The 26,916-nt window shown below is 47.1% G+C and overlaps 1 protein-coding gene across 1 annotated transcript in view; it reads left to right on the top strand.

Moving 5' to 3' along the window:
- Cfap74 (cilia and flagella associated protein 74) overlaps positions 1-26,916 on the top strand; it is a 56,828-nt gene that overhangs the window by 17,021 nt on the left and 12,891 nt on the right. Inside the window, exons 13-25 of the mRNA XM_055615145.1 lie at positions 1,206-1,379; positions 1,958-2,076; positions 4,810-4,876; positions 5,446-5,535; positions 7,654-7,818; positions 8,661-8,793; positions 10,636-10,712; positions 11,419-11,541; positions 18,190-18,311; positions 21,106-21,234; positions 23,723-23,810; positions 24,428-24,601; positions 25,052-25,185. Of these exons, the coding sequence (XP_055471120.1) occupies positions 1,206-1,379; positions 1,958-2,076; positions 4,810-4,876; positions 5,446-5,535; positions 7,654-7,818; positions 8,661-8,793; positions 10,636-10,712; positions 11,419-11,541; positions 18,190-18,311; positions 21,106-21,234; positions 23,723-23,810; positions 24,428-24,601; positions 25,052-25,185 (1,595 nt within the window). The remainder of the gene's footprint in view (positions 1-1,205; positions 1,380-1,957; positions 2,077-4,809; positions 4,877-5,445; positions 5,536-7,653; positions 7,819-8,660; positions 8,794-10,635; positions 10,713-11,418; positions 11,542-18,189; positions 18,312-21,105; positions 21,235-23,722; positions 23,811-24,427; positions 24,602-25,051; positions 25,186-26,916) is intronic.

The following is a 26,916-nucleotide window of genomic DNA, read 5'->3' as shown; positions in this document are numbered from 1 at the left end:
TGTGTGTGTGTGTGTGTGTGTGTGTGTGTGTGTGTGTGTGTGTGTGTATAGACCAGAGGTGTCAGATTCCTTGGAGCTAGAATTACACAGTTGCAAGCTGCCAGATACAGGTGCTGGGATACAAATTAGGGTCTTCTGGAGCAATTATGGAGTCTTAACTACTGAGCCATCCCTCTTGCCCAGGGAAACATATTTCTATAAAAATCCATGAGTTCACACTTCCTTTAATGGCCCTTTTCAAGAAACCTGCTCACCTAGAATGCTGGTCCTCCGGATTACAGTTTACAAGAGGCACAGGCCCTAGGCCCAGCAGGATCCTCTCAGCTTCTGCAAACATTAGCTGACATCACTACCAGAGCAAAAGGATTTTAGTTTCCTGCTCCTAGGGAAGCAGTGAAGAAAAAAGCTAGGTTAGCCATTCCATTTAAACCCAGCAGAAAGGTGGCAGGGCACAGGCAAGGGGCAGGCGCTGTCCACCCTGGAGAATCGGGGACAAACCCACGTGTGACATGGATGCCCAAGGCCTCAGGCCGAGCTCACACAATGTCAAAAGGAAAACTTTAGCCCATCTTGGATTGCAGCTTTTTCCAATTGCTCACATTAGTTAGTGAGATTGCCTGATTTGGACTAAAATTGCCTCTCAAAAAAGCTGTCCTGCAGAATTCTCCAAAAATCTTTTGCTCTGATTCAACAGCCTAGAACAGCCTTTTCTGCTGTTACTTTTCGGAGAGTCTCACATTTGTGGCTCTTCTCACTGGCCTTTCTCTTTTTCTGTGCCTGTGCCTTCCTCTCCTTCTCCCTCACTCCCTTTCTTCCTCTCTCCCTCTCCCTCCTCCATCTACCTTTCCCCTCCCCTCCCCTCCCCTTCTTTTCTCTTCTCCTCTTCCTCTTCCTCTTCTCTCTCTCCCTCCCCTCCTCTTCTCTCTCTCCCTCTCCCTCCTCTCTCCATCCACCTTTCCCTCCCCTCCCCTTCTTCTCTTCTCTCTTCTCCTCTCCTCCTCTTTCTTCCTCCTCCTCCTCCTCCTCCTCCTCCTCCTCCTCCTCCTCCTCCTCTTCTTCTTCTTCTCTCTCTCTCTCTCTCAGCTTGGGCCCTTCAGAGTAATTTCCTGGATGCTAAACCTTTTCTTGCCCTGCCAGGTTTGGGCCCTGCCCAAACCACTATCAGGCTTTGAGCAAGTGTGGACATCTGTCTTTTTGAACCCAAGGTGGCCAAGGAGGACATGGACCGAAAACCTGTGGGTGGAACTAAGATGGACAAGGACATCCTGGCTCAGACTCTGGAGAAGCTGCGCAGTGGGGTGGTCCACAAGCAGGTGGTATCTGGGCGAGAGTTCAAGGGCCGCCCATTCAACAGCAAGCCCGAGGTCATTCACTTCAAGGTGAGCCTTGAAGGATGGCCACGGAAGGAAGCCTTTCGTCCACTCTCCTGCCTCTGATGCTTTCTGTTCTGACTTTGGGAAATGAAGAGAAGTCTTCAGCTGTGGGGTTGGTACCCAAAGGCTGGGATGACAGCTTAGGGAGCAGGAAGGCCCTGGGCACTCCTTGGTAGGGGCTTGGGCTTCTGGGAAGTAATGTAACAGGATAATTATCTGTTAGGCCCCTTTTGCTTGACAAACCCTGCCTTCTCCTGAGGTGGCCCCAAGGACTCCAGCACCCACCAGGAGCTAGCTAGTATCAGCATTTATAGAAGGGTGGGCTAGATATGCAGCTGATGTCTCTCCCACCCAACCATTCTCCCCATCAAACTCATCCTGCTGAGGAGGAAGTTCTTACAGGGTAGGCTCTTCACTGTCTCTCACAGACATCGAGGTGGGCATCACAACTCAAGGGGAGCCCTTTCCTACTTCAGGATCCTTAACCGCTCAGGAGTCAGCACCAGGGTCGACCCCTCGTCTCCTGCCCATCCTCTTAAAGCTTTCTGGGGGCTTGAAATCATCAACCCCCCTTTTCTCTGCAGGACTTTGATATTGGCAAAGTATATAAGAAGAAGATCACGCTGATAAACGCTACCTACACAATCAACTATTGCAAGCTAGTGGGTGTGGAGGAGTACCTGAAGGACTTCATCCACATTGAGTGAGTGTGGCAGTCTGGCCGTGAGACTGTGGGCCAGGCTGCCTACAAGAGTCGGAGAGGTCACTGCTCTATCTCTTGATACTGAGGTCACAAACACCAGCTCAGTCCCCCGACCACATGACCAAGCCTTCTGCCAGGCTGCCCACACTCCACCATGTGTCAGTGTTGGCACTGTAGCGTCCCCTTGGCAGCCATGCTTTCTTACTATGAAGATTCCCGGACTGCTTTTCTCTTTGTGCTGGAGTTTCAGTTTTCTCATTTTTCTAAGACTCTTCTTGTGCATATATTTTCACTTCTATGCTGGCTTTTTAAGTGTTTTTCTGTCGTTTCCTTTAATGCTTGCTGCTTCTCCCATTCTCCCCATACCCCCTCCAGTTTTCATTTTGCAGCATTTTCAACAACACTTTCTCTTTTGTTTCTCAGCATCTAACCTTCATCTTTCATTCTTTCTTTTTCTTTTTCTTTTTGTTGTTTTTGAAACAGGGTCTTGCTCTACAGCCTAGGCTGACCTTGTACTCATCATGTAGTCCAGGCTGGTCTCAAACCTGCAATCCTCCTGCTTCAGTTCCCAAATAGCTGACACTACCAGTGTGTTTGACTGTATCTATCTTACAGGCAGGTCTGCTCATAGCACAAGTCACCCACATCTGTTAGTGTGTGAGGTGCAATTTCCAAAGTGGGGGTGCAATATAAATTGGGCCCCAGCTCATCTGCTCAGGGTCCCTTCTCCCCTGCAGGGTGTCCCCATGAGGCTGCCCCTGTGGGGGTGTGGAGCTTCTCCATGAACAGCACTGGCTGACAGCCCTGATAGGAACTTCCCACCCAGGAGGTGCTGTCCTCATTCTGAGAATGTACAGGTGTCCAGGTTAGGTGGTCACCAGCCACCACAGAGCCACCTTCCTAGGCCTGGATTGAAGATTTCTCCACACTTGAAGGCTGGCATTCATAGCTGTCTTGTGATGTCTTTTGCTTTAGTGGTTGTGACTCTCTGGCAGGTTCCTCAGCTTCCCCTGGCTACACTAAGATCTCTGGCACTCAGTGCCCCGTAGCTCTACTGCAGCATACCTGGAAAGCTTAATTTAAAAAACAAAACAAAACAAAACAAAACAAAAACTAGTTGTAGTTCTTGGAGCTGAGGCTCATATCTTTGAGCAGAGCTCTATAGAAATGTCTTATCCCTAGCCTGCAAATATCATCTGTTTCTGTTCCTCAGCTCTCCCCATGGCTTCCCTTTGCCCCGTTCCTCCTATGTGAAACCTTTGCTGTCCTTATGTCCCCAGCAGGCTGGTCTCTCCGCTGTGTCTCACTGGCTGCAGAAGCTGCTGAGCATGCGTCCTGTTTCAGTACCATGTTTCTCGTTTCTAAAAATGCCTAGTTCTTTTTCAGATGAGCAGGCATTTCTTAACAGTGTCTTTTTCTTTCTTCCTGCCCATAACTGTCTGACTTTACTATTTTACCCGCATGCTCCACTCAGGCACACAATAGTTTCAATAGTTTACTGTAAAAGTTCTTATACTCTGGCCCTGCTTCTCACTGGGTTAGTTCACAGCATCCCTCCTGTGCACACCCCTGGGTTCCGACCCTCTTACCAGTTAGACTCCAGAGGGAGAGCCCTGGGGATCCTCCTGTCTTTGCCACTCCAGTGTTGTGATTACAAGCACAAAAAAGCTTGTGGATTTTTCTTGAGTTCTGGGGATTGAACTCTGGTCCCTATGTCTGCATAGCAAGCAGTTTATTGACTAAGATATCTCTCTAGCACCCAGAGATGTGTTTTTATAGTAAGTTTTTTGTGTACTTCCAAGCCAAACAAATTAGATAAAATTTAACATTGTGAAAATAGGCCTGATACAAGGAATTTTCTAGGAGGAGCCTTTCACTCACCCCGGATCAGCAGACTGGCGCCCATCTTATGGCCCTGCAGTTGAGGCTGTTTTACTGGAGAGCTTCACTTATAGCCCTTCACTTCATGTTGCTGTTAGAACTCAGCATCCTTGATCAAAGGCCTGGCATATGTCCTCAGGGGGCCACACCCCACAGCATCCATTCTTCTAGAGCTGACTTTTGGAGATGTACCTCACTCCCTGTGCTGGCTCACAGGACTGATATCTGAAGATTACCTAGTGTCTCCTGCTCATCAGGAAATGGGGTCTGTGAGGAAGACCACAGAGCTGGAGCCTCTCATTAGCCAGGGCATCTAGGCAGAGGTGTGGTCTTAGCTGGGATAAAACAGCATGACCAAAGAGCAAGGTGGGGAGGAAAGGGTTTATTCAGCTTACACTTCCATGTCATAGTCCAATCATCAAAGGAAGTCAGGACAGGAACTCAAGCAGGGCAGGAACCTGAAGGCAGAAGCTGATGCAGAGGCCATGGAGGAGTGCTGCTTACTGCTTTACTCATGATAGCTTGCTCAGCCTGCTTTCTTAATGAACCTAGGACCATCAGCCCAGGGGTGATGCCACCCGTAATGAGCTGGGGCACCCCCACATCAGTCACTAATTAATAAAATGCTGGACAGGCTTGCCTATGGCCAGATCTTACGAAGGCATTTTCTCAATTGAGGTTCCCTTCTCTCAAATAACTCTAGCCCATGTTGATTTGCAAAAACGAGCCAGCACAGGTTGGCACAGGAACAGAAAGAGAGAAGGGAATCCAAGAGGCTGAGCTGAGTGCAGTGGGCTTCCCCTTTCCACAGTGACCTGACGACTTATGTGCTATGAATCCCTGTTCCTGCAGCTTTGACCCCCCTGGTCCCATGTCAGCCGGTATGTCCTGTGAAGTTCTTGTCACCTTCAAACCTATGGTAAGTCACAGGGTCACACAGGGGTGCTATTTTTTTCTGGCTTAACAATAACAACAATTCCATATCATTCTGTAATGCCAGTGGAATAAAGCTTGCCAGGTTTGGGGGCTGGAGAGATGGCTCAGAGGTTAAGAGCACTGGCTGCTCTTCCAGAGGTCCTGAGTTCAATTCCCAGCAACCACATGGTGGCTCAAAACCATCTATAATGAGATCTGGTGCCCTCTTCTGGCATATATGCAGATATTGTATAATTAATTAATTAATTATATTATTAATTAATATATTATTAAATAATTAATTAATTATATATATAATTGTATAATTTAATTAATTAATTAAAAAAAAGCTTGCCAGGTTTGATCTTACTATCTGACTTTCAGTGGGCTGTGAAGTGTTTTCCTTCAGGGCATGCTCATGTGGGGTACTTTAGAGCTCTTCCTCTGGGGTCCCATGAGGCAAATGGCGAGCAGGTTCAGGCCATGGTTATACAGACGAAGCCTGTGTCTCATCATAGAGGTTTATGGTGACTGGGATTGTTTTGTTCTTTTTTTTTTTTTTTTTTTTTTTAGATAAATAAAGATCTGGAAGGAAATGTTTCATTTTTGGCTCAGACTGGCGAATTTTCTATTCCACTGAAATGTTCAACAAAAAAATGTTCTGTAAGTTTAAGTTTCCTGAATGTGTCTTCAAGGTGAGGGCATGAGGTCAGAGCTCCACCACAGACCTTGGTCCAGTGGCATTCCACTGAGACTCCAACCTGGGCCTTTGTAAATGAAAAAGGAGTGTTAGGCTATGTATTATTTATTATTGGCCCTAAGATTATCACAGTAGTATTATTTAATCCACTATCACAAATAATAAGACACAGACATCCGTTAGACTTTGTGATTGCCTTGTTTACCTTGGGCCAGGCAGATATTTCACTTACACTGTCTCAATAACCTCACCATGTCCCAGCCCCCATCCAATACCATTCATCTTAATCCTCGTCATCTGGTCCACCTTCCATCCATAATCCCATACTACTTGCTTGTATTCTTCATCTGGGCCTTTTCACGCCATTATTGGAGTCCTTCCTCCCAGCCCACATGGTTCCTTCTCCATGCTAACCTATCGTGGCATCTTCCTTCTTCCTCTCTTCCTGTCCATCGTTGCCCTGCCCAGGGATAGGCTGTTTAATTAACCAATCAGATATGTCTTAGGCAGGTTTACAAAATAAGGGTAGGTGTAACCAGATCTTGAGAGGCAGTAGCGTGCACCCAACCAGCCTCCCAACAATTCTGAAAAAGTGAGTAACCACACCAGAGTTAGAAATTTCTAGACAAACCCTGCTCTGTATGGGGTCTTCGGAGAGGCCCACAGTGCAGAGGGGAAAGACAGAATTTCACTACATAAGCTCTAGCTGTCCTTGAATTCACTGTGTAGACCAGGCTGGCCTCAGACTCAAAGAAGTGCACCTGTCTCTGCCTCCTGAGTGCTGGGATTAAAGATGTGCACCACCACATGCAGCTTTTGGATATTTTTATTGTGAGTAAATTTTCAAACATAATGAAAAACAGAATCATGCAGTGAGTTTACACATACTCACCATCTATATCTGATAGTTTTTAAAGCTGGCACATCGGCTTCATCTATACACAATTTGTTGTTGTGGAAACTACTTCAAAGTAAATTGCCAATATCAGACTCAACACTCTTTAAAAATGTTGGCATCTAGGACCTGGAGAGATGGTTCAGAGCACCTTCTGCTCTTCCAGAGGTCCTGAGTTCAATCCCCAGCACCCACATGGTGGCTCACAACCATCCATACTGGGATCTGATGCCCTCTTCTGGCGTGCAGGTGTACATGCAGATGTGCACGCAGACAAGTTGGGAGCTATTTTTGGGGAGCCAGTGCTATGTGCCTCACATGTCCCACACTCATGCCTACTGTTGTTACAAGTTACTGTCACAGACACTGAGGTTCACCTAGACAAGAGCTTCTCTAGGGAAGATCTAGGATGGGCTGCAAAAGCAGTAAGAACTCTGTCTCACCAGGGGAAATGGCAGCCCCATGCCAGTCATCTGTAGCAGGCACAAGTGGCCTCTCTGGCTTGAATCTGGACTATTCTGTTTTATACGTTGGTCTGCTTGTGTTAGTGGCCCATTGGCATGCCTCTGGATAAAGGCATTGCAGGTACAGGCCTGGCTTTAGATTCAGTGTTGCAAAACCGCCCTGTGAGAGATGGCTGTTTGTGGAGCCATGGTGCTGCCCAGGCACGGCACTCTTAGCTTGAGCAAAGAGCGTCTGTGGCCTGTCCCCACAGAGGGCATGAATGACACAATCCCACTCTGGAAAGCAATACTTTCCAGGCCCTGTATCTTCAGCACAGCTTACCTCAGCCAGGATGATAGCTGCTAGCTTGTTCACTACTCCCTGACCATCCTGCCTCCTCTCTTTCAATCAACTCTCAGTTCAGGAGCTGCTGGCTTGACTTTTAAAAGTAGACACAGGATCCCCAAACTATTCTGGTCACTTCAGGACTCTGTGACTTAAGTGGGCTGTGTTCCTGACCTCTGGTGTACCAATGCTCACGACCCCCCACCTGTCCTGCGTGCAGTCAAGCGCAGGCTCCCTGTGAAGGAGAAGTCACGTTTCCCCTGGCATGTTGGGACTTCTCCTGCGGGACATTGGGATCCTCTGGGCCATGACCCCTACAGGGACCTACACTCCCTTGGTCATTGTGGATCCAGCCGGCCTAGTGGCCACCCTGCCTTACACTTGTGTTCTTTGGCAGCTGTCCCTCGACAAGGAGCTCATTGACTTTGGGAGCTACGTCGTGGGTGAGACCACATCCAGGATCATCACACTGTCCAATGTTGGGGGCCTGGGCACCGGGTTCAAGTTTCTCCTTGATTCTGAGTTATTTGACATGGATGAGTCCCAACCAGTTAAGAATATAGTGAGTTCCCTGCCAGCTGCTGACCAGCAGCCATAGTTTTCATGGGTGTCTGTGGCTCTGCTTAGCCAAGGGCAGGGTGGGAGCCTCTCAGCCAAGTGAACAATCTCAAGTGTGTTAAAATAGGTGAGCACATGGTGGGGGTGGGACTGAGAGGAAAATGTCAGGATAGCCTCACATTAGGGAGGGCACAAATGTCCAGTGCCAGTGAGGGGGACACACGCAGTCTAGCCTTGGGGACAGTGGCAGCAGAGGGTTTCCTTTCAGGTGTGTGGCATACATTGACTAGGTGTACGGGCTGGGGCTCCCAGAAAGGGCAAGAGTCCAATCGGACAGCTCCACGAGAGACCAGGCTGCCTTCCCAACGCATAAAAAGAGCCTTTTTTCTTTTCTGAGAAGACTGCAGGGGCCACAGGGAGAGGCAGCAGCCTCAGGGTCCCACTCAAAAACTGGACTCACCAGGTTCGTGGGTATGCAGATCATTTGGGGAGGAGAGGTGCCTTTTCTTGCACGCTTCTAGAATATCTGGACATTGTCATGAGACACATGAGCAATCCTTTTTGGCTCTGTTCGGGTGCCCCAAGAAGGATCTCAGCCAAGAGAGGGCAGGACCAGCAGGGCACCTGTGGCCAAAGCAGGTTGGATGGCAGCTATGTGGGGGCGGGGGGGATGGCTGCAGTCAGATCAGGGAGCAAGGCGAGTAGAGCGGGAGAGGAAGAGTGGGGCTTGTTTTGGGCAGGTGGGTGGCTTGCTTAGGCGTCCAGGAGCTCCGCCTCCAACTGTCTACACAGAAGGGATATCAGCTCACCCAGGCTAGAGCAGGGCCAGCCTGAGCTTCCTTTCAGAGCAGCGTGTTCACCTACGAGGAGAGAAGTCTCTACGAGAAGATTTTTCACAGTATCTCTGAGCAGCAGTTTGACATTGACGGGTCTTCCCTAATGGACATGCAGAGCCGTAAAGAGTCGGAAAGAGTAGATGGTAAGGGTGGGGGAGCTCGGGAGTGGGTAGAAGGTGCCTACCTCCAGCTTCCTGTGCTGACCCCTGAACCAGCCAGGACTCGCCTCAGGATCTCAGGTCTTGAGAGGGCCCAGAGAGCCAGAGACTGCCAGGTCTGTGGCCTAGATGACGCTCAGGAGGGCCACAAGTGCAGTTTTCTCAGGGCTTTGTTTGTGGGTGGTCGAACATAGAGTAAACACTCAGACACACAAAATGCACTGGTTATGGTATGCATTGAAATTCTACTCGTGTGGAAACTGACAGAATCCACAGAAGCGCCAGCTCTGGACAGCCAGGCTGGTCACACGTGTGCAGGTTTGAGGGGGGCCCTGAGGGCTCTGCCTGGGAGACAGGCCCTGCGGTTGCCAGTGTTTATCAGGCCCCCAGGCCCTGAGCTTGACGAGGGGTCTTGTTTCACACCAGCTGTGGAGAAGTATTGATGATACACAAGGACAGTTTTAAAACTGAGCAATCCTAGTGCCAAGCTGGAAAAACATGCGCCTTGTCAGGCATCGATCGGTCAGTCCCAAAGTGCAGCCTGCTCTCTGCCCTAAGTGGTCCTCACCATTTCCCTGGGTGTAGCCCCGGCTGTCCTGGAGCTCATACTGTAGACCAGGCTGGCCTCAAACTCAGAGATCCGACTGCCTCTGGGTCCTGAGTGCTGGGATTAAAGGTGTGAGCCCCCACTGCCAAGCTGTAGTTTTTATTTTAAATTTCCAAACTTACCATTTCTTTGGGTTGTGTGTGTATGTGCCCTTTCAGCCATTTTTCTCTGTGCCAATGCCACACAAATGTGAGACATGTCTTACATTTACGTCAGTAGTCCAGTTCAAATTTTAAGAAAGTTGGACTCCTGTCAGTTTACACTAATCCAAGTTGTACTCATTTCAAGGAGTTCTCACTGGAGCTTTAGGGCCGCAAGCATCTAAAACCCATGTGTCTCTAGCAGATTATCCTTAGCTTTCCCAATCTCCACCAGGAGCTGGCCTGTATTCTCACAGTATCTCCATGTAGCTAGATTACTTGTCCATATTCTGTGTGAGCAGTGAGCCTACCATTGCAATCACTTTCTTCTTAAGTGCATTCAGTAGGTTCTTTTTATAATTTTCATCAGCAATCTCTAGAGGGTCTTCTCGCTCCCTCTCTGTTGAATTCTTATATGGGTAGAATTCTCATACCCAGTAGGTAAAAGGTCATCAGCCTTACCTGGATCAGCAAAGAGGTCAAAGAATGGAGGGCTAGATAGTGAATGTACTTCCTTTATGGAAACTGTGTGCAGACAGTGGGGACAGAGGCACCAAGGGAGAGGCAGCTGAATACTCAGCAGTGGCTCATTCAAATTAGCTTTTGTGTGAGGCACAGAGCAGGGACTGAGTTGCAGTCTGTATGAAGATAGCATCTTTTTCTTGACACTTTCACTGAAATGTATGTTTAGGCTGGGCATGGTGGCACACACCTTTAATCCTAGCACTCGGGAGGCAGAGGCACGTGCATCTCAAAGTTTAAGGCCAGCCTGGTCTACAGAGCAAGTTCCAGGACAGCCAGAGCTACACGAGAGACCCTGTCTCAGGAGACAGAGAGAGAGAGAGAGAGAGAGCGCCAAGGGGAGAAACCTGGCATGAATGTGTCATCAGTTTGGAAATGATATATTGGTATATTGAGTCTTCAGCCCAAAAGGATGTGACCCAGGGAGCTGATTCATCTTTCCCTTTCCTTAGCTTCAGAATTTGCATAAGGAAGTCTTATGCGTTTTAGTTTATTCAATGTGATAATCTGACTTTTTCCCCCAGACTGATTATTGATACAGGTTTGTTTTCCTTCTAGAAACAGAGATTACAGCTGTGTCCAGTGTCATGACCACGATTCCCAAAGAGGAGCAGGCAGAGATCACACTGGGGAAGGTCAGTCCATCTGACCTACCAAACCTTGGCTTCCTCCAGCCCAAGACACAGCCTCTGCACACACTGGCCTCCCTGCTTTCAGGGGCTCTTTCCTCTGTCAGGGCCAGACTAAACCCACAGTCTCCAGGCCCCTGTTGTTTTCACTCGTACCAAGGTGTCCCCTCCCCATGTAGAGAGCAGCAGGCCCAGTTTTCTATATGTGGTCCAGCTTAGAGAGGACACCAACAATGAAGCCTCCTAGCTGAAATCACACAAACTAGAGGAAGAAGATGCAGAGAAATGTTCAGGCTGCCTAATGGGATCTTCGAAACTCCAGGGGCTCGAAGGTGGGTGAGGTGGTAGAGACTTGTGTATCCTGTACACAAAATATTAAATGCAGCCAGGTTCTACCAAGCTCTTCATGCTTCTCATGCTAGCGAAAGGGCCCGCCTGGCCACTGCCCAGGAGGCTGAGTGTCTTTGGAAAGCCACAGGTAGCTCACTGCTGGGTGAGCCCCCAACTCCCCCTCTGCTGGGACCCCACAGCAGGAAGCACTCAGGAGCAAGGCCAGCCTTAGAAGCTGTATGTGACCAAATGGACACCCCAAGGACATGGTCCTGCTCCCACCAATCCTTGTGGTGGCAGCAAGCAAAATGGCCAGCAGGAAAGACCCTAATGGAAACCATGATGCCTGTGTTCTGACCCCATGGCTCCTCTTCTCACACAGATAAGAGAGGGGGAACTCGGCCCCTTCAGCTCCATCAAAGTACCCATTATCTTCAGCCCAGTTATCCCAGGAGAGGTCCAGACGAAGTTCAAGGTCATGTTTAAGAATTCACAGTGTCCAACGGTGAGTACTCCTGTGACTTGACGTGACTGACCCTCCACAGCCACATCAGACAGCTGCTCTTTTTTTTTTTTTAAGATTTATTTATCTATTATTTATACAGTGTTCTGCTTACATGTGTACCTTCATGCCAGAAGAGGGCACCAGATCTCTTCATAGATGGTTATGAGCCGCCATGTGGTTGCTGGGAATTGAACTCAGGACCTTTGTGAGAACAGCCAGTGCTCTTAACCTCTGAGCCATCTCTCCAACCCCCAGACAGCTGCTCTTGCTGGAGTCATGGGCCATACAAATGGTGACACCTTAGCTAGCAAACACACGTGTGCACATCAATGTTCTGACGTCTGTCTCTGCAGACTGCTTTTTTTTTCCCTCTCTCTGTCTCTCTCCTTTCTTGCCCCCTCTTTTTTTTTTTTTTTACAGTATTGGAGATATAACTCAGAACCTCGAGCAAGTGACAGAGGGCTTTACCTCAAGCTCCAGTCTATACTCTTTTTTTTTTTTTTCTTAAGTTTTCCATGTGTTTGGTGTGCATGCTTGTGTATGAGTGTTCACATGTGTGGAGACACACGTGTGTACAAATGTGTGTATATGTTTGTGTACAGAAGCCAGAGGTTGGCCCTGGGCACCTTCCTCAATCGCTATCCACTTTATATTTTGAGGCAAGGTCTCTGTCGCTTGAACAGAGCTCATCGATTCAGCTAGCTGGCTAGTTAGCTTGCTCAAGAAATCCCTTATCGTTTTCTGTGTCCTGGGATTACAGAAGGGCCACCATGCCCATGGGCTTTTATGTGAGTGCTGGGAACCCCAACTCCGGTCCTGCTGCTTACACAGCAAGTACTTTTAACTGTTGAGCCATCTCCCTAACCCTACCCCAACTCTTAACTATTAGAAATGTCTTTCTTCATTTATAATCTTATAACCTTACTAAATTATGATCAGAGAATATGATCGCTGGGTGAATATGAATTTCCCAAGGATGGGTAAAGAAGCATGTTCCGGGGCTGGAGAGATGGTCAGTGGTTAAAAGCATTGGCTGTTCCTGCAGATGGCCAGGGTTTGATTCCCAACCCCCACTCTCTAGTTCCAGGGTGTCTGACATCCTCTGTGGTCTCCATAGACAGAGCATATACATGGTGCACAGACACACATGCTGAAAGAACACTCATACACATAAAATAAGAACCAAAGTTAAGCCAGGTAGTGGGGTTGCATGTCACTCGGGAGGCAGAGGCAGCGGATCTCTGTGAGTTCGAGGCTAGCCTGGTCCACAGAGACAGTCCAGGACAGCCAGGGCTACTGAACAACACTCTACTGAAGGACTTAGACTGGGTCAAGCAGAAAGAAAGGAAGAAACTAGAGACTGCACAACATACCCAAATTTATGAGACACAATGAAAGCGGTGCTAAGAGGAAAGTTCATAGCACTAAGTGTCTTCATAAAGAACCAGCAGAGGTCTCATACTAACAGTGAACAGCACACCTGAAAGAAGCAAGCATACGCAAGAGGAGTGGATGGCAGGAAATAAAATGAGGGCTAACCAAACAAAAGAACAGTACAAAAGAATCAGTGAAACGAAGAGCTGGTTCTTCCAGAAAATCAACAAGCTAGACAAAGCCTTATCCAAACTAACTTAAAAGATAGAAAATATCCCAAATCAACAAAGTCAGCGACACTGAGGAATCATTAGGTCATACTTGAAAAACCTGTACTCAACAAAATTGGAAAATCTAAAAGAAATGGATAATTTTCTCAATACATACCATTTACCAACGTTAAATCAAGGTCAGATAAACAATTAAATAGACTGATGACCCCTAGGGAAATAGAAGCAATCATTGAAAGTCTCCCAACTGAAAAAATCTGAGGGCCAGATGGTTTTAGCACAAAAGTCTACCAGACTTTCAAAGAAGAGCTAATGCCAATACTCCCCAAATTATTTTACAAAACAGAGACAGAAGGAGCACTGCCAAACTTATTTAATGAGGCCACAGTCACACTGATACCCAAACCACACAAAGATCCAACAAGGAAAGAGCATTACAGACCAATTTCTCCCATGAACATGGATTCGAAAATACTTAATGAAATACTCGAACTGAATCCAGGGGCGCATCAAAATAATGATCCGTCATGGTCAGGGATGCAGGGATGGTCCAACGTATGAGAATCCGTCAATGTGATCCACTATGTAAACAAGCTAAAAGAAAAAATATGATCATCTCACTAGATGCAGAAAAGGTCATTGACATAATCCAGCACCCCTTCATGATAAAAATTCTGGAGAGATCGGGATACAAGGGATATACCTAAACACAATAAAGGCAACGTACAGCAAGCCAATATCCAACATCAAATTAAATGGAGAGAAGCTTAAAGCATTTCCACTGAAATCATGGACAAGACAAGGCTGCCCACTCTCTCCATATCTATTCAATATAGGACTTAAAGTCCTAGCTAGAGCAATGAAACAACTAAAGGAGATCAAGGGGATACAAACTGGAAAGGAAGAAGTCAAAGTATTTGACTTTATATCATCATTCACAGATGATATGATAGTATACATGGGTGACCCCAAAAGTTCTACCAGATAACTCTCTCAGCTGATAAACACTTTCAACAAAGTGTCTAGATACAAGACTAACTCAAAAACTAACAAACAAACAAAACAGTAGCCCTCTTATATACAAATGACAAACAGGCTGAGAAAGAAATCAGGGGAACAACACCCTTCACAATAACCACAAATAATCTAAACTATCGTAGTGGAACTCAAACAAAGAAAATGAAAGACCTGACAGTAACTTCAAGATATCAGAAAAAGGAAAGACAGCCCATGCTCATGGATCAAGAAAATTAACATACTAAAAATAGTCATTCTACCAAACGCAATTTACAGACTCAATGCAATCCTTATCAAAATTCCAATCCAACTCTTCACAGACCTTGAACTCTACTTCATATGGAAAAAAAAAAGAAACCAGATAGCTAAAACAATCCTATACAATAAAAGAACTTACAGAGGTATCACCATCCCAGATTTCAAGCTATAATACAGAGCTCAGGTAATAAAAATCAAATGGTATTGGCATAAAAACAGACAGATTGATCAATGGAATTGAATTAAAGACCAAGGCATATACCTACACACTTATGGACACCTGATTTTTTTATAAAGAAGCCAGAAATATAAATGGAAAAATAAAGCATCTTCAACAAATGGTGCTGGTCTAACTGGATATTGGTATGTGAAAGAATGCAAATAGATCCATATCTATCACCCTGCACAAAACTCAAGTGCAAGTGGATCAAAGACCTCAACATAAAACCAGAGACACTAAACCTGTTAGAAGAAAAGTGGGAAAGAGCCTGAACACACTGGCACAGGAGACAATTTCCTGAACAGAATACCAACAGCACAGGTGCTAAGATCAGCAGTTAATAAATGGGACCTCATGAAACTGAAAAGCTTCTGTAAAGCAAAGGACGCTGTCAATAAGACAAAATGGCAGCCTACAAAATGGGGAAAGATTTTCCAAATCTATATCTGACAGACAGCTAATAATGAAATGCATATAAAGAACTCGAGAAACTAGACATTAACAAACAAAATAATCCAATTTAAAAATGGGTACAGATCTAAACAGAATTCTCAACAAAAGAGTCTCAAATGGCCAAGAAACACTTAAATGCTTAATATCCTTAGCTATCAGGATACAAATCAAATGACTTTAAGATTCCATCTTCCCTTGTCATAATGGCTAATTTCAATAACACAAGTGACAGCTCATGCTGGAGAGGATGTGGAGTAAGGGAAACCCTCTTCCATTGCTGGTGGGAGTGCAAACTTGTACAACCACTTTGGAAAACGATCTGGTGGTTTCTCAGAAAATTGCAAATCAATCTACTTCAACACCCAGCTATACCACTCCTGGGCATAAACCCAAAGGCTGTTCCATCCTTCCACATGGACAGTTGCTTAACTATATTCATAGCGGCTTTATTCATAATAGGCAGAAACTGGAAGCAACCTAAATGTCCCTTAACCAAAGAATGGATAAAGAAAATTATGGTACATTTACACAATGGAGTATTATTTGGCTGTTGAAGAAAATGACATCGTGAAATTTACAGGCAAATGGATGGAACAAGAAAAAAACAAACAAAAAAAAACATCCTGAGTGAGATAACCCAGTCCCAGAATGACAAACATGATATTCACTCGTAAGTGGATATTAGCTGTAAAGTAAACGGTAATCATGCCAAAATCCACAGACGTAGAAAGGCTAAGTAACAAGGAGAACTCAGGGGAGGGGGCTCAAGCATCTCCCTGGGAAGAAGAAATAGACTAGATTTCAAGGGTGGACTAAAGACGGGGGGGGGAGCAGGAGGGGTCAGGTGGTTGGGGTGGGGGAAGAATACTGGGATAGCAGGAGAGACCGCTGGCTTAGGGTGGGGCATTTTGGAGTCAAGGTAGAAATCTAGTGCAGTGGAAACTCCTTGGAATCCATGAGGGGACCCTAGCGAAGACTCCTAACGGGGATATGGAGCCTGAATCGGCCATCTTCTGGGACTGGAAAATGGAGGGACTGTGACACCAGCCCAGCCAAAACCTTCAACCTACAATTTGTCCTGCCTGCAAGATGTGCTGGGGTAAAGCTGCACAGAACTTCTGGGAGTGGCCAGGCAGTGACTGTGACACACCTGGCACTGCCTGCAGGTCTGGGGACCAGGGGCTGGGTAACCCAGAGACCTAGGCTAGAACCAAACACAACTGGCAAAAGAAAGATCGAGAGAGAGGGAGAGAGAAGAAGAAGAAGAAGAAGAAGAAGGAGGAGGAGGAGGAGGAGGAGGAGGAGGAGGAGGAGGAGGAGGAGGAGGAGGAGGAGGAAAAAAAAAAGAAGTAGCTGGGAGTAGTGGAGCACACTTTTAATCTCAGCACTGAGGGAGGCAGAGGCAGGCAGACTGCTCTGAGGGCCAGCTTGGGCTACACAGAGAGACTCTGTCCCAAAACAATCCATCGACAGACATTTTAAGATGATAATATTCGTAGGGGATGGATGTAATTTCAGTTTTGGATGAGTGAGCTTGTTACGTATCTGGCAAGCAGAAATAAAAGAATGAAACAGCAAGGAGTGGAAAGGTGGGAGGGCATCCTATCAGGTACGCATGCTGTCCAGCAGAACCTGACAGGAAGCACTGAGAACCAAAACTGTTATCTAGAGTCACTGGTTCACAAAGACCGTGGCAGACAGAACAGCTTCCCCTGGGTGAGACTTTCAGTTAGTCCCAGCACAGATAATTAGTTTTGTTTTTCAATACAGGGTTTCTCTGTGTAGCCTTGGACTCTCTCTGTAGACCAGGCTACCCTGGGACTCCCAGAGAGCCCCCTGCCCCTGCCTCCTGGAGCACTAGGACTACAGGTGTGCGCGGACCACCTTCTGAATATTCACACTCGTATAATGCACGCGTTTGTGCTGCTCCCAGCCTCAGACAGAGAGTCAGGGAGGAGCCACAGTGCTTTCCACAGGGCTAAAACAAGGCGCTGTGGCCTCTGAGCTGTGGGGGGACTCCCCCATCCTGGGCCGTGTGTCCCAGAAAGCCCTGGACTTGCCCGTATTTGTTCTTTTGCTTGGCTGCTCCCTCGGGCCTACTAGGGAACTCCAGCTGACCGCTTCAGCGGTGCTCCCCACTTCATTTCTGCTGGCTTTTTGTTTCTGTTTTTTTAATCAGGGTTTCTCTATGTGGCCTTGGCTGACTTGGAACTCACTACACCACAGAGGCCTCAAATTCCCAGAGATCTGCTTGCCCCGCCTCTGCAGCCCAAATTACAGGACTGAGGAAGTGCACCACCACTCCCTGAACTGCTGCATATTTTGGGCACCAAACTTGATAATGTCTTACTGCCATTTACCATGGGTTAGTCTGCCTTTTACCTTGGCTTACTATACGCTTAATAACATTCATTAAAAACCAGAAATAGGAGAGCCTGTGTGGTGGCACACGCCTGTAATCCTAGCACTCCGGGAGGCAGAGGCAGGCAGATCTGTGTTTGAGGCCAGCCTGGTCTACAAAGCAAGTCCAGGACAGCCAAAGCTACACAGAGAAACAACAAACAAACAAAACATATGACTATTATAGATTATTCCTGTCAGTGTTTTGGGTTACGAGGGAGACACTGCAGAATGAATTTAGGCTTCTTAGTATCAGGGGATCAGCCTCTACAGGACTGAACCCTGAATCTACTTTGCAAAGGCACTTTTAGCGAGTAGATTTGTACATACCAAAACCTCTCATCTGATCTAGGAGTCGTCCGAAGGAACCAATACCTAAGCAGTTCTCAGCCCCGACTTCCTGCAAAGGCTCTGTGAATCTTTCATGGGAACCGCTATAAAATCTCTATAACAGTCACCGACTGTTTACAAAAGGCTTCTTGAAAGCCTGCGTGCCATCACTCTGGAATTCATGCCAGATACAATGGCGCTGCTGAAATTCTGCCACAATTCTCTAAATCCCACAGCACAGGATAATCATGAAAAATATCACAAAACTCTAATCCATGTCATGTTTAATTACTAGCCTCATACTGGTAATACAGTAAAGTTGCCAACGTCAAAGCGTGACCGTAAACACATGTGTGTCTGCTTCAGTTATATTTCAGAGCCACTGGCATTGCCATAGATGTGCCAGTCTGGGTGCCCAGGACCACTGTGGACCTGAAGATCTGCATGTATGACCGACTGTACCAGGACTCCATCACTGTCCACACGAGGTGAGGCCTATGGTGGTCAGCAGGAGGCTCGTGCCTAGAGCTGCCTCTGAGTGGAGAGGACCAGGCAGCTGAGTGGGCTACGGCCCTGAAGAAAGCAATCCTGAACATCTGGGGCCCCGGTGTTTCTGAGGCATTGTAGAGGAATCTGGGAGAGTCAGGGACAGAGACAGACCCGAAGACAGAGGAAGGGACCACTATGGAATGCCAGGCACTTCACAGGGCAGAGCGATGGGTTTCCCCTGTGGTCTCCACAGGAAGCAACCCTACCTACGTCCTGAGCCTTCATCTTGTTAGTCCCACTTTGGCCCCTGTCCTCCGAGGTGCTCAGAGAATCACTCTGTAATGTGTTAGGTCTGAGCTTGTGGGAAGTATCTCAGCAGCCACAGCGAAAACTCACTTGCTGCATGCCTAGGGCCAGGTCTCAAGTGCCCTCAAGAATACAGAATGTAGCAGCAGCAGGTAGAACAGAGTCCAGCAAAAGAAGTGTATCTGTTTGTTTTGCTTTACAAAGACAGACTTTAGATTAAAAGTTTTTTCTTGAGATAGAAGCATCCAAAATTTCATGACTTCACCAGCTTTGAACCACTGTCCTCAGAGCAAAGGGCAGAGGCTGTCCCTACCAAGCCCCTGTCACTATGCCTTCACCCACAGCAAGCATTGCACAGGACCAGGAAGAACAGTGTCCCGGTGACATGGTTCCTGCTGGCTCTGGAGCTTCAGTGTCTGTGGCTTTATTGTTCCAGCTCTGGATCCTTGTGGCCTCAGCCCCCAGGGGCATATCTGGGCAGAGGTCTAGAATGCCATGGGCTACAGAGCATAGACAAGGGTCATTCTAGGCAGCACTAGAGGCCCCTGAACGTTCTAGGATTATTATTGTTCATGATCCCCAGGTAAACCAAGAAATAGTTTCTTGGGCTTCCCTCTCTGGGTTGCCTTTTCTTCTTTCAGTTAAGAAATAATTCTACGAGCTGGGCATGGTGGCACACCCCTTTTATCCCAGCACTCAGGGAGGCAGAGGCAGAGGCAGGTGGATCTCTGTGAGTTAAAGGCCAGCCTGGTCTACAAAGCAAGTCCAGGACAGCCAAGGCTACATAGGGAAACCCTGTAGAAAAACCAAAACCAAAGAGAACAAAAGAAATAACTTGTTATGGAGACAAGAAGACACAGATAGGCCCTGATGACTGCACACAGATGTGTCTGCCTTCCTATGTCTGGTTCTGAATTATGAACTGTGGCAATAGCTAACACCTGTCCATGCAGTGCGCGCGCGCGCACGCGCACGCGCACACACACACACACACACACACACACCATACTTCCTGTAAAGAGTCCTAGGTGGAAACAAGCAGGGCCCTAGGAGAAGCCGTCTCTCTCACCCCTTCCAGGCCACTGTGCCCGGCAGCTGCTTGCACTTCTTCCCATAAAGCACTCCAGTCTCTGGGAACTTTGAGCCCATTTCAACTGAAATTTCTATTGTTATTTTTTTTTAATTCTTTTTTTTTCTTTTCTTTTTTAAAAAGACTTTCTTTCTTTCTTTCTTTCTTTCTTTCTTTATTTATTTATTTATTTATACGGTATTCCTCCTGCATGTGTGTCTACACACCAGAAGAGAGCACCAGATCTCACTATAGATGGTTGTGAGCCACCATGTGGTTGCTGGGACTTGAACTCAGGATCCCTGGAATTGCAGCCAGTGCTCTTAACCTCTGAGCCATCTCTCCAGCCCCGCAACTGAAATTTTTATTGTTATTTCTATTTTAAATTTTCTCAAGCTGGGGTATGTTGGCACGTGACTATAAACTTAGCACTCAGGAGGTTGAGGCAGGAGTGTGGGTTTATATTTCAGCCTGTGCTACATAGTAGGAGCCTGTCTAAGAACAAAAACAGGGCCAGCAGAATGGCTCAGCAGAAAGGTACTTACTGTGAATGCCTAAAACCTGAGTTCAAGCCTGGCGTGGTGACACACAGCTGTAATTCCAGCAGGCAGAGGCAGGCGGATCTCTGTGAATTCCAGGCCAGCCTGGTCTACAAAGTGAGTCCACGATAGCCAAGGCTACACAGAGAAATCCTGTCTGAAACAACAACAACAACAAAACCTGAATTCAATCTACAGAACCAACAAAAACATAGGAGAGAAACAATTTTACAGAGCTGTCGTCTGGCCTCCACGTGAGCAGTGTGCGTGGGCATGTACACACGCACACACAACGAACACAGCAGTGACAAATCTCACTTAGAAAAATTACCATAACCATGTATGGTGGCACATGCCTTTAAAATCCCAGCACTTTGGAAGCAGAGGCACGAGGATCTCTGTGAGTTCAAGGTCAGCCTGGTCTATATAACAAGTTCTAGGACATCCAGGACTATATAAAGAGACTGTTTCCAAAAAATACATAGTATTGTATTTCATTTTATTTATGTGTGGCTTTTTGCCTGCTTGTACATGTGTGTGTAGCACACACATGGCTCATGCCCAATTGGTCAGAAGAGGATATCAGACCCCCTAACTAGAGTTACAGATGGTGTGAAACACCATGAGGTGCTGAATCTTCTGCAAAAGCAGCAAGTGCTTAACACTGAGCATCTCTCTGGCTCTACAACAACTTTTTTAAAAATTTAATCAAATTCCATTTCAGAATAAAACATCCCTTAAAAAACAGCACTGAAGCTGCTTCCTACCCGTCGGTATGCTGTGCTTGTCTCACAGTGACAGGCACACAGGCTCTATCCTTAGAAACACCTCAGCGAGGAAAAGAAGGAAGCATGCCAAGTGACGTGTGACCTCTTGCAGGTCAAAAGCAGCCCTGCGCCTGAGGTTTGAAGTCTGTAAGGAGCTGCGTGGCCACATAGAGCTTCTACCAGAAACAGGCTACATCCAGGCCCTGTCCACCTACTCAGTTCAGCTCAAGTTCCTGCCGAGGTGAGAACTGGGAAAGGCCTGAAGCCTGGTGGGAGGGGGTGAGATCCATGCCCTGTGCTGATCACTGGGAGACGCCCATCCTCCAGTGTGTGCACCTACCAAGGTAAGCACTCCCTGGCCTCTGCTCCTGTCTTGGCCTCTGCCCAGACACACTGAGCGGCCTGCCCCTGCGTCACCCTCCTCCTCCTCCTCGTTCATCCTGCCTGCTCTCACCCTGGTGCCTGCACAGCTGTTGGTGCAGGCTGTTTGCATGTGCCATCTCCTTCCTTTGGCATCAGCCTTTCCTCAGATGGACTAAGGATAATCCACTCCAGCTTTTCTGATGCTTTGGCAACCAAAAGTTCTGCTTTTTACATTAACTGCTCTGTCACCCTACAAGACCCTTGATTCCTACTACCAAGCCTGTTTCTCAGGGCTGAGATGGAGACTCGAGGCTGTCAATAGAGTCTGTAACAGAGAAGCAGGTGTGGCAGGCTTGAAACTGGGTACCTGGAGGGGGACATGCCTCCAGGCCTCTGAATTGTAGGGTAGTGAAGAGGAGTTGAGGCTGATTTTTAAAATCTGAGCTGTTTCACTGATTGCCCAGATTGGTAAAGGGGACCCTTTTTCTCTTATAAAAAAAAAAAATATATATATATATATATTTTTTTTTTTTTTCTGCCTTCCCTACCTACCTTTTGATCTTCTGGCCTATTATAGGTATATACCACCCAAAAAAGCAAAAGCTTTTTTATTTTTCAGTAGTTTCAGGGCCATGTGCTCCACCACTGAGGCATGCGCGGGTCCCATGAGTGACCTGCTTATAAACTGATTTTTAGAGGGATTTTTAGGCTTCCTTCAAATAATAGAATCCTTATCAGTTTATTGATTTTGTCATGAAAACTTTTATTATTTTGGACTAAAGAGATGGCTCAGCAGGTAAAGGCATGGGCCTCCAGGCCTGACAGCCTGAGTTCACGCACCAGAATCCACATGGTAGGAGAGACCACAGTGCTGCACGTTATCCTCTGACCCTCACATATGGACAGTGCTGCAGGAGTTCCCCAAGACAAGTGAAAAATAAGACACACACAGTGCTAATGTTATTTTAGAATTATGCTTGTATATATTATGAGATAAAATATGATGTCTTGATATATACACACGAGAAGGGAGGGGAGAGAATTAAACCAAACCCTTATTTTTTTTGGAGTTTTTTGAGACAGGATCTCAGTATGAAGACTAAGCTAGTCTCAGACTTAAAAAGAACCACCTGCTTCTGCCACTAAAGTGCTGGATTTAAAGCTATATGCCACTACATCTGGCTTAGCCAAGCTTATTAACATTCTTTTTTTTTTTTAACATTCTTTTTTTAAAAGTTTTCATTGAAAATATATTCTTCTCTCATAGACTATATCCCAACTGTAAGTAGAATTAATTATTCTATTAATATTAATGCTGGTTATTAATATGGCAGCAAGTATTCCTTAACCCACTATTTTATAATTTTATAAAACACATTTATAAAAGATACTTTATAAAAGACACAGAGAGCTGTTAGATTTATTATGAGCCTTATAACTCTGGAGCTGGGCAGATGTTAACCCTCTAAGGGCAAATGTTAACCCTCTAAGCGTATCCTATCACACCACAGCCAGAATCCCCATGTCTCCTTACACATGTTTCATTGGGCCTCTGCTCCATCACGTCAGTCCTCAGTGCAAGCTGCCCCATGTGCTCCTGGTTACATGAACCCGGGCAACCTCTCCTTTCTTCCTCTTTCCTCTCTCCTCCTCCTTAGACCCAAAGCCTGGGAACCTTCACCCTGCCTGCCTCTCCCCTGCCCAGCTCAGGCTGTTGGCAACTGTATTAGCCAAGCAGGGATAATTTTAGAGGCAAGGTTCACACGTGATTTTGCTCATAGGACAGTAAGGGTCTTTGAGGGCCAAGCAATTAACACTTGAATACGTGGTCGCTCCAGATCAACCTCAACACCCACCGTAGTTCCCCTCCACCCCTCCTAGCCCCTACTATCTCTCCACTCCCCCAGAGCCACTCCCCCAAAAGACGACAGCCGAACAGGACAAAACAAGATCCAATAAGACAAGGCAAAAGCCCTCATAGTGAGGCTGGACAAGGCAACCCAATGGGAGGGAAGGAGTCTCAAGAGCAGGCAAAAGAGTCAGAAATACACCCACTCCCACTGTTAGGAGTCCCACAAAAACACCAAGCCAACAGCCATAACATACAGGCAGAGGGCCTGGTGCAGGCCTGTGTGGGCCCTGGGCTTGCCATTTCAGTGAGCCATGCTGAGCTGACCTGGTGGGCCATTCAATGACAAGACAGTTATTGTTTGAAGTTAGTATAAGACATAATGGGTTTCCTTGTATCATATTCATCATATGCCGTTATACCATGTTCATAGCCATCCTTGCCCTTCAATTTTAGAACAGTTTTATTGCACAAAATATAAAGAAAAATGTATTCAAATGGCCCCTGCCTCCTGCAGACACTCCCTCCCAGAAGATGCAGGGAAGTATTTCGACCGGGACAGTCGAGTTCTGGAGGCTCCGATGACAATCTGGGTGGCTGACCAGGTCTGTATAGGATACTCTCTGATGCTGTCTCTAGGGAACAGGGGGCTGCGGTACCCCCAGTGACAATACCTGCAGAGGAGGAACCCTGATCTCGAAACCCACCCTCATTTCCCAGATGATGTCCAGGGCCTGACAGCAACGTTGCCATCTGTCCACATAACCCTGCATGGTGTCATTCTGGTCTCTCATACCCTCTCTTATTCTGGTCCAAGCACACTGGCTCAGGTACCTTACCCACATATGCACACAAGAAATATGTCTACACAGTTGAACAAGGATACACACACACACACACACACACGTACGTTATGCTTTCATTGACAAGGCTCTACGTCTACATGTTCTTACAGACAATATTTGCACACATAGTCACATGACTCATTGCCTCGCCTGGCTGATTCTTTAGACTACTGTCTGCCCTACTCCTCTAATCTTCACCGTGGATCCCTGGCTCAGATGCCCACTCACCAGGAAACACTGAGTAATGGTCTGGTTGAGGAACTCATGTTCCAGAAATAGTACGCTGTTGGCCAGAAGGAAGCAGGACAGCTGTTTTTATCTGGAGGCTGTTGTAAAGCTTACAGTGCCTGGGAATGGTCTCTGCCTTCTGAGCCTAGATCAAACCAGTGGGGTTCACTGTCCAAGCCATCGTAACCACCTCAGACCTGGAAATCTGCCCCTCGGAGGTAAACTTTGGCTACTGCACCATCTATGAAGCTGTCAGGACACAGATCAGCCTCAGCAACCTCTCGTTGTTGCCCCAGGAGTTTGGGTTTGTTGGCCTTCCCCAGGTACGTGCTGTGGTTGGTGCTGGGAACACGGGGCAGGACATAACAGCTGCTCTCCAGGCCCAGGCAGCAGCAGCTCTGCCGCCCTCTGTACCTCCCAGCTGACCCTCCCCTCCCTGCTTCTCATTGTGCTGCCTGTAAGGTACACCCCAAAAAGCTGCAGACTTGCTCCCTTCTAAAGCCTTCTAATACCTTCCCTGACCAAGCCCCACAGGACAGTCCATCAGCCTAAGAAGGCAAGCTGTCCCTTACGTACCCACACACACCGAGCTCCGGACCTTACACTCAGCAAGGCTGAGCACGCACACACATCTCATATGTTCACGCCCTCCATGTGTGCGCCAACACTGATGTGTTCACATCTCACTTCCTCACACAGGGTCCATACTTTCCTACCAGCTGCTCTGCAGAGCATGCTTTTCATTTCCACTCCGATGTGTTTCTGTTCTCCAGTATGTGGACATCCAGCCCAATGATGGGTTTGGGACGATCTTGCCCCTGGAAACTTTGCAACTTGATGTGATCTTCCAGCCAGTTAAGGCTAAGGAGTACAAATTTGAGCTGCTTTGCAAATCCGAGATAAATCGGTAAGCCTGATGGGCGGAGGGATATGTGACCACGCTCTCCTTCCCACCCTCGTCTCCTCAGATCCCACCAGGCTGAGCTCCAGGCGGGGGCAGACAGCACAGTGGCCATTAGGCGCCCAAGACCCAGGAATAGACAGGTTAGGGCCACATGACCTTTGCTTTGTACCAGTTGTCCCTGTGTGTGAGGAGATGAGGAAATGATGAGTTGCTGAACACGAGTATTGTGAGCATGAGAACATGTGTGCTTGTCAGTCCTTTGTAAGAAGTATCTTGGTGTAAGTGTTCATAGGTTGTTCACTGTCAAGGCTTGAAATAGGCCATGGCCTGTTTTCCTGGGTTTCTTGCGGGAGGTTTGCCGTCATTACAATGCATTTGCCTTTGTAAGTCGGTGTCTGGGGCGTAGCCTGGAAGAGTGCTTGCTATACAGCTTGAAGCCCTGAATTTGGTGAAGCAGGTGTGGTAATGAGGGCCTGCAATACCAGCATGTGCAAGGTGGAGGCAGGGATAGGAGCTGTTAGGTCATCTTTAGCCACGTGGTGTGATTGAGAAAGGCTGTCTAAAACCCAAAAGGAAAACAAAACTTCTTCACTATGTAGGAGGAGTTAGAGAGGCAGCTCAGCAGTTAAAAGCACTTCACTGCTCTTGCAAGGGACCTCAGTTCCATTCCCAGCACCCACATCCCATCGCTCATAACCATTTGTAACTCCAGTTCCAAGCATCCATGCTTTTCTGTAGCCTCCTCAGACTCCTGCACACACGTGGTACACATAAACTCATACAGTTGAGTATGTGCAGACAGAGCATACATTAAAAAGAAAAAAAAGATATATTTTAGCCATGCCATGGTGTCTCATGCCTGTAATCCCAGCACTTGGGAGGCAGAGGCAAGTGGGTCTCTGTGAGTTTGAGGCCAGCCTGGTCTACAAAGTGAGTTCGAGGAAAGCCAGAGCTACACAGAGAACCCTAACCCTAACCTTGTCTCAGAGAGAGAAGGAAAGAGACCCTATCTCAAAATAAGGTAAAAGGCAAGAACAAACTTCCAAAATCGTCCTCTGACCTCCACCATTGCACTATGACATATATGAGCCCCCCCCCCCACATACAGATCATAGACACATCCATCACACACTCAGACAGACAGACTGAAGAAAATACTTAGAATTTTTAACTCAGCTAGTGGCACAGGCCTGCAATCCCAGCATTTAGGACACAGAGGCAGAAGGATCAAGTTTGAGGCCATCCTGAGCTATATAGTGAGCTATAGGCTAGCCTATAGGTGGTGTCCCTCGGGCACCTTCCACTATTTTCTTGTCACAAGGTCTCTCGCTGGCTCGGAACTTTGCCAGATAGGGCAAACTAACAAGCTAGCTAACAAACTCCCAAAGAGCTGTCTGTTTTCCCCTTCCATCTCACAGTTCCTGGGGCTATAAGTATTTGCCACTGTGCTCAAACTTCTGTGTGGGTCCTCAGGATGAAGGGCTCCAGCTCTGTGTACTTCTCAGGTAGGCAGATACCAACTGAGGCATCTCCCCAGCCCCGGAGCATATCTCTGCAATAGATGAGAGCTTGGCAGGGTAATCCATGTTCTTGCTTAGAGCATTACAAATGCATGTGATGGGCGAGGGGGCTGGAGAGATGGCCAGAGGCTAAGAGCACTGGCTGCTCTTCCAGAGGAAGAGCATATTAGATAGATAGATAGATAGATAGATAGATAGATAGATAGATAGATAG

The sequence above is a fragment of the Psammomys obesus genome, unplaced genomic scaffold, assembly GCF_907164565.1.
Source record: "Psammomys obesus unplaced genomic scaffold, mPsaObe1.curated_primary_1811, whole genome shotgun sequence".
Taxonomy (NCBI): Eukaryota; Metazoa; Chordata; class Mammalia; order Rodentia; family Muridae; genus Psammomys; species Psammomys obesus.
This window is presented reverse-complemented; position numbering and strand designations above follow the sequence as displayed.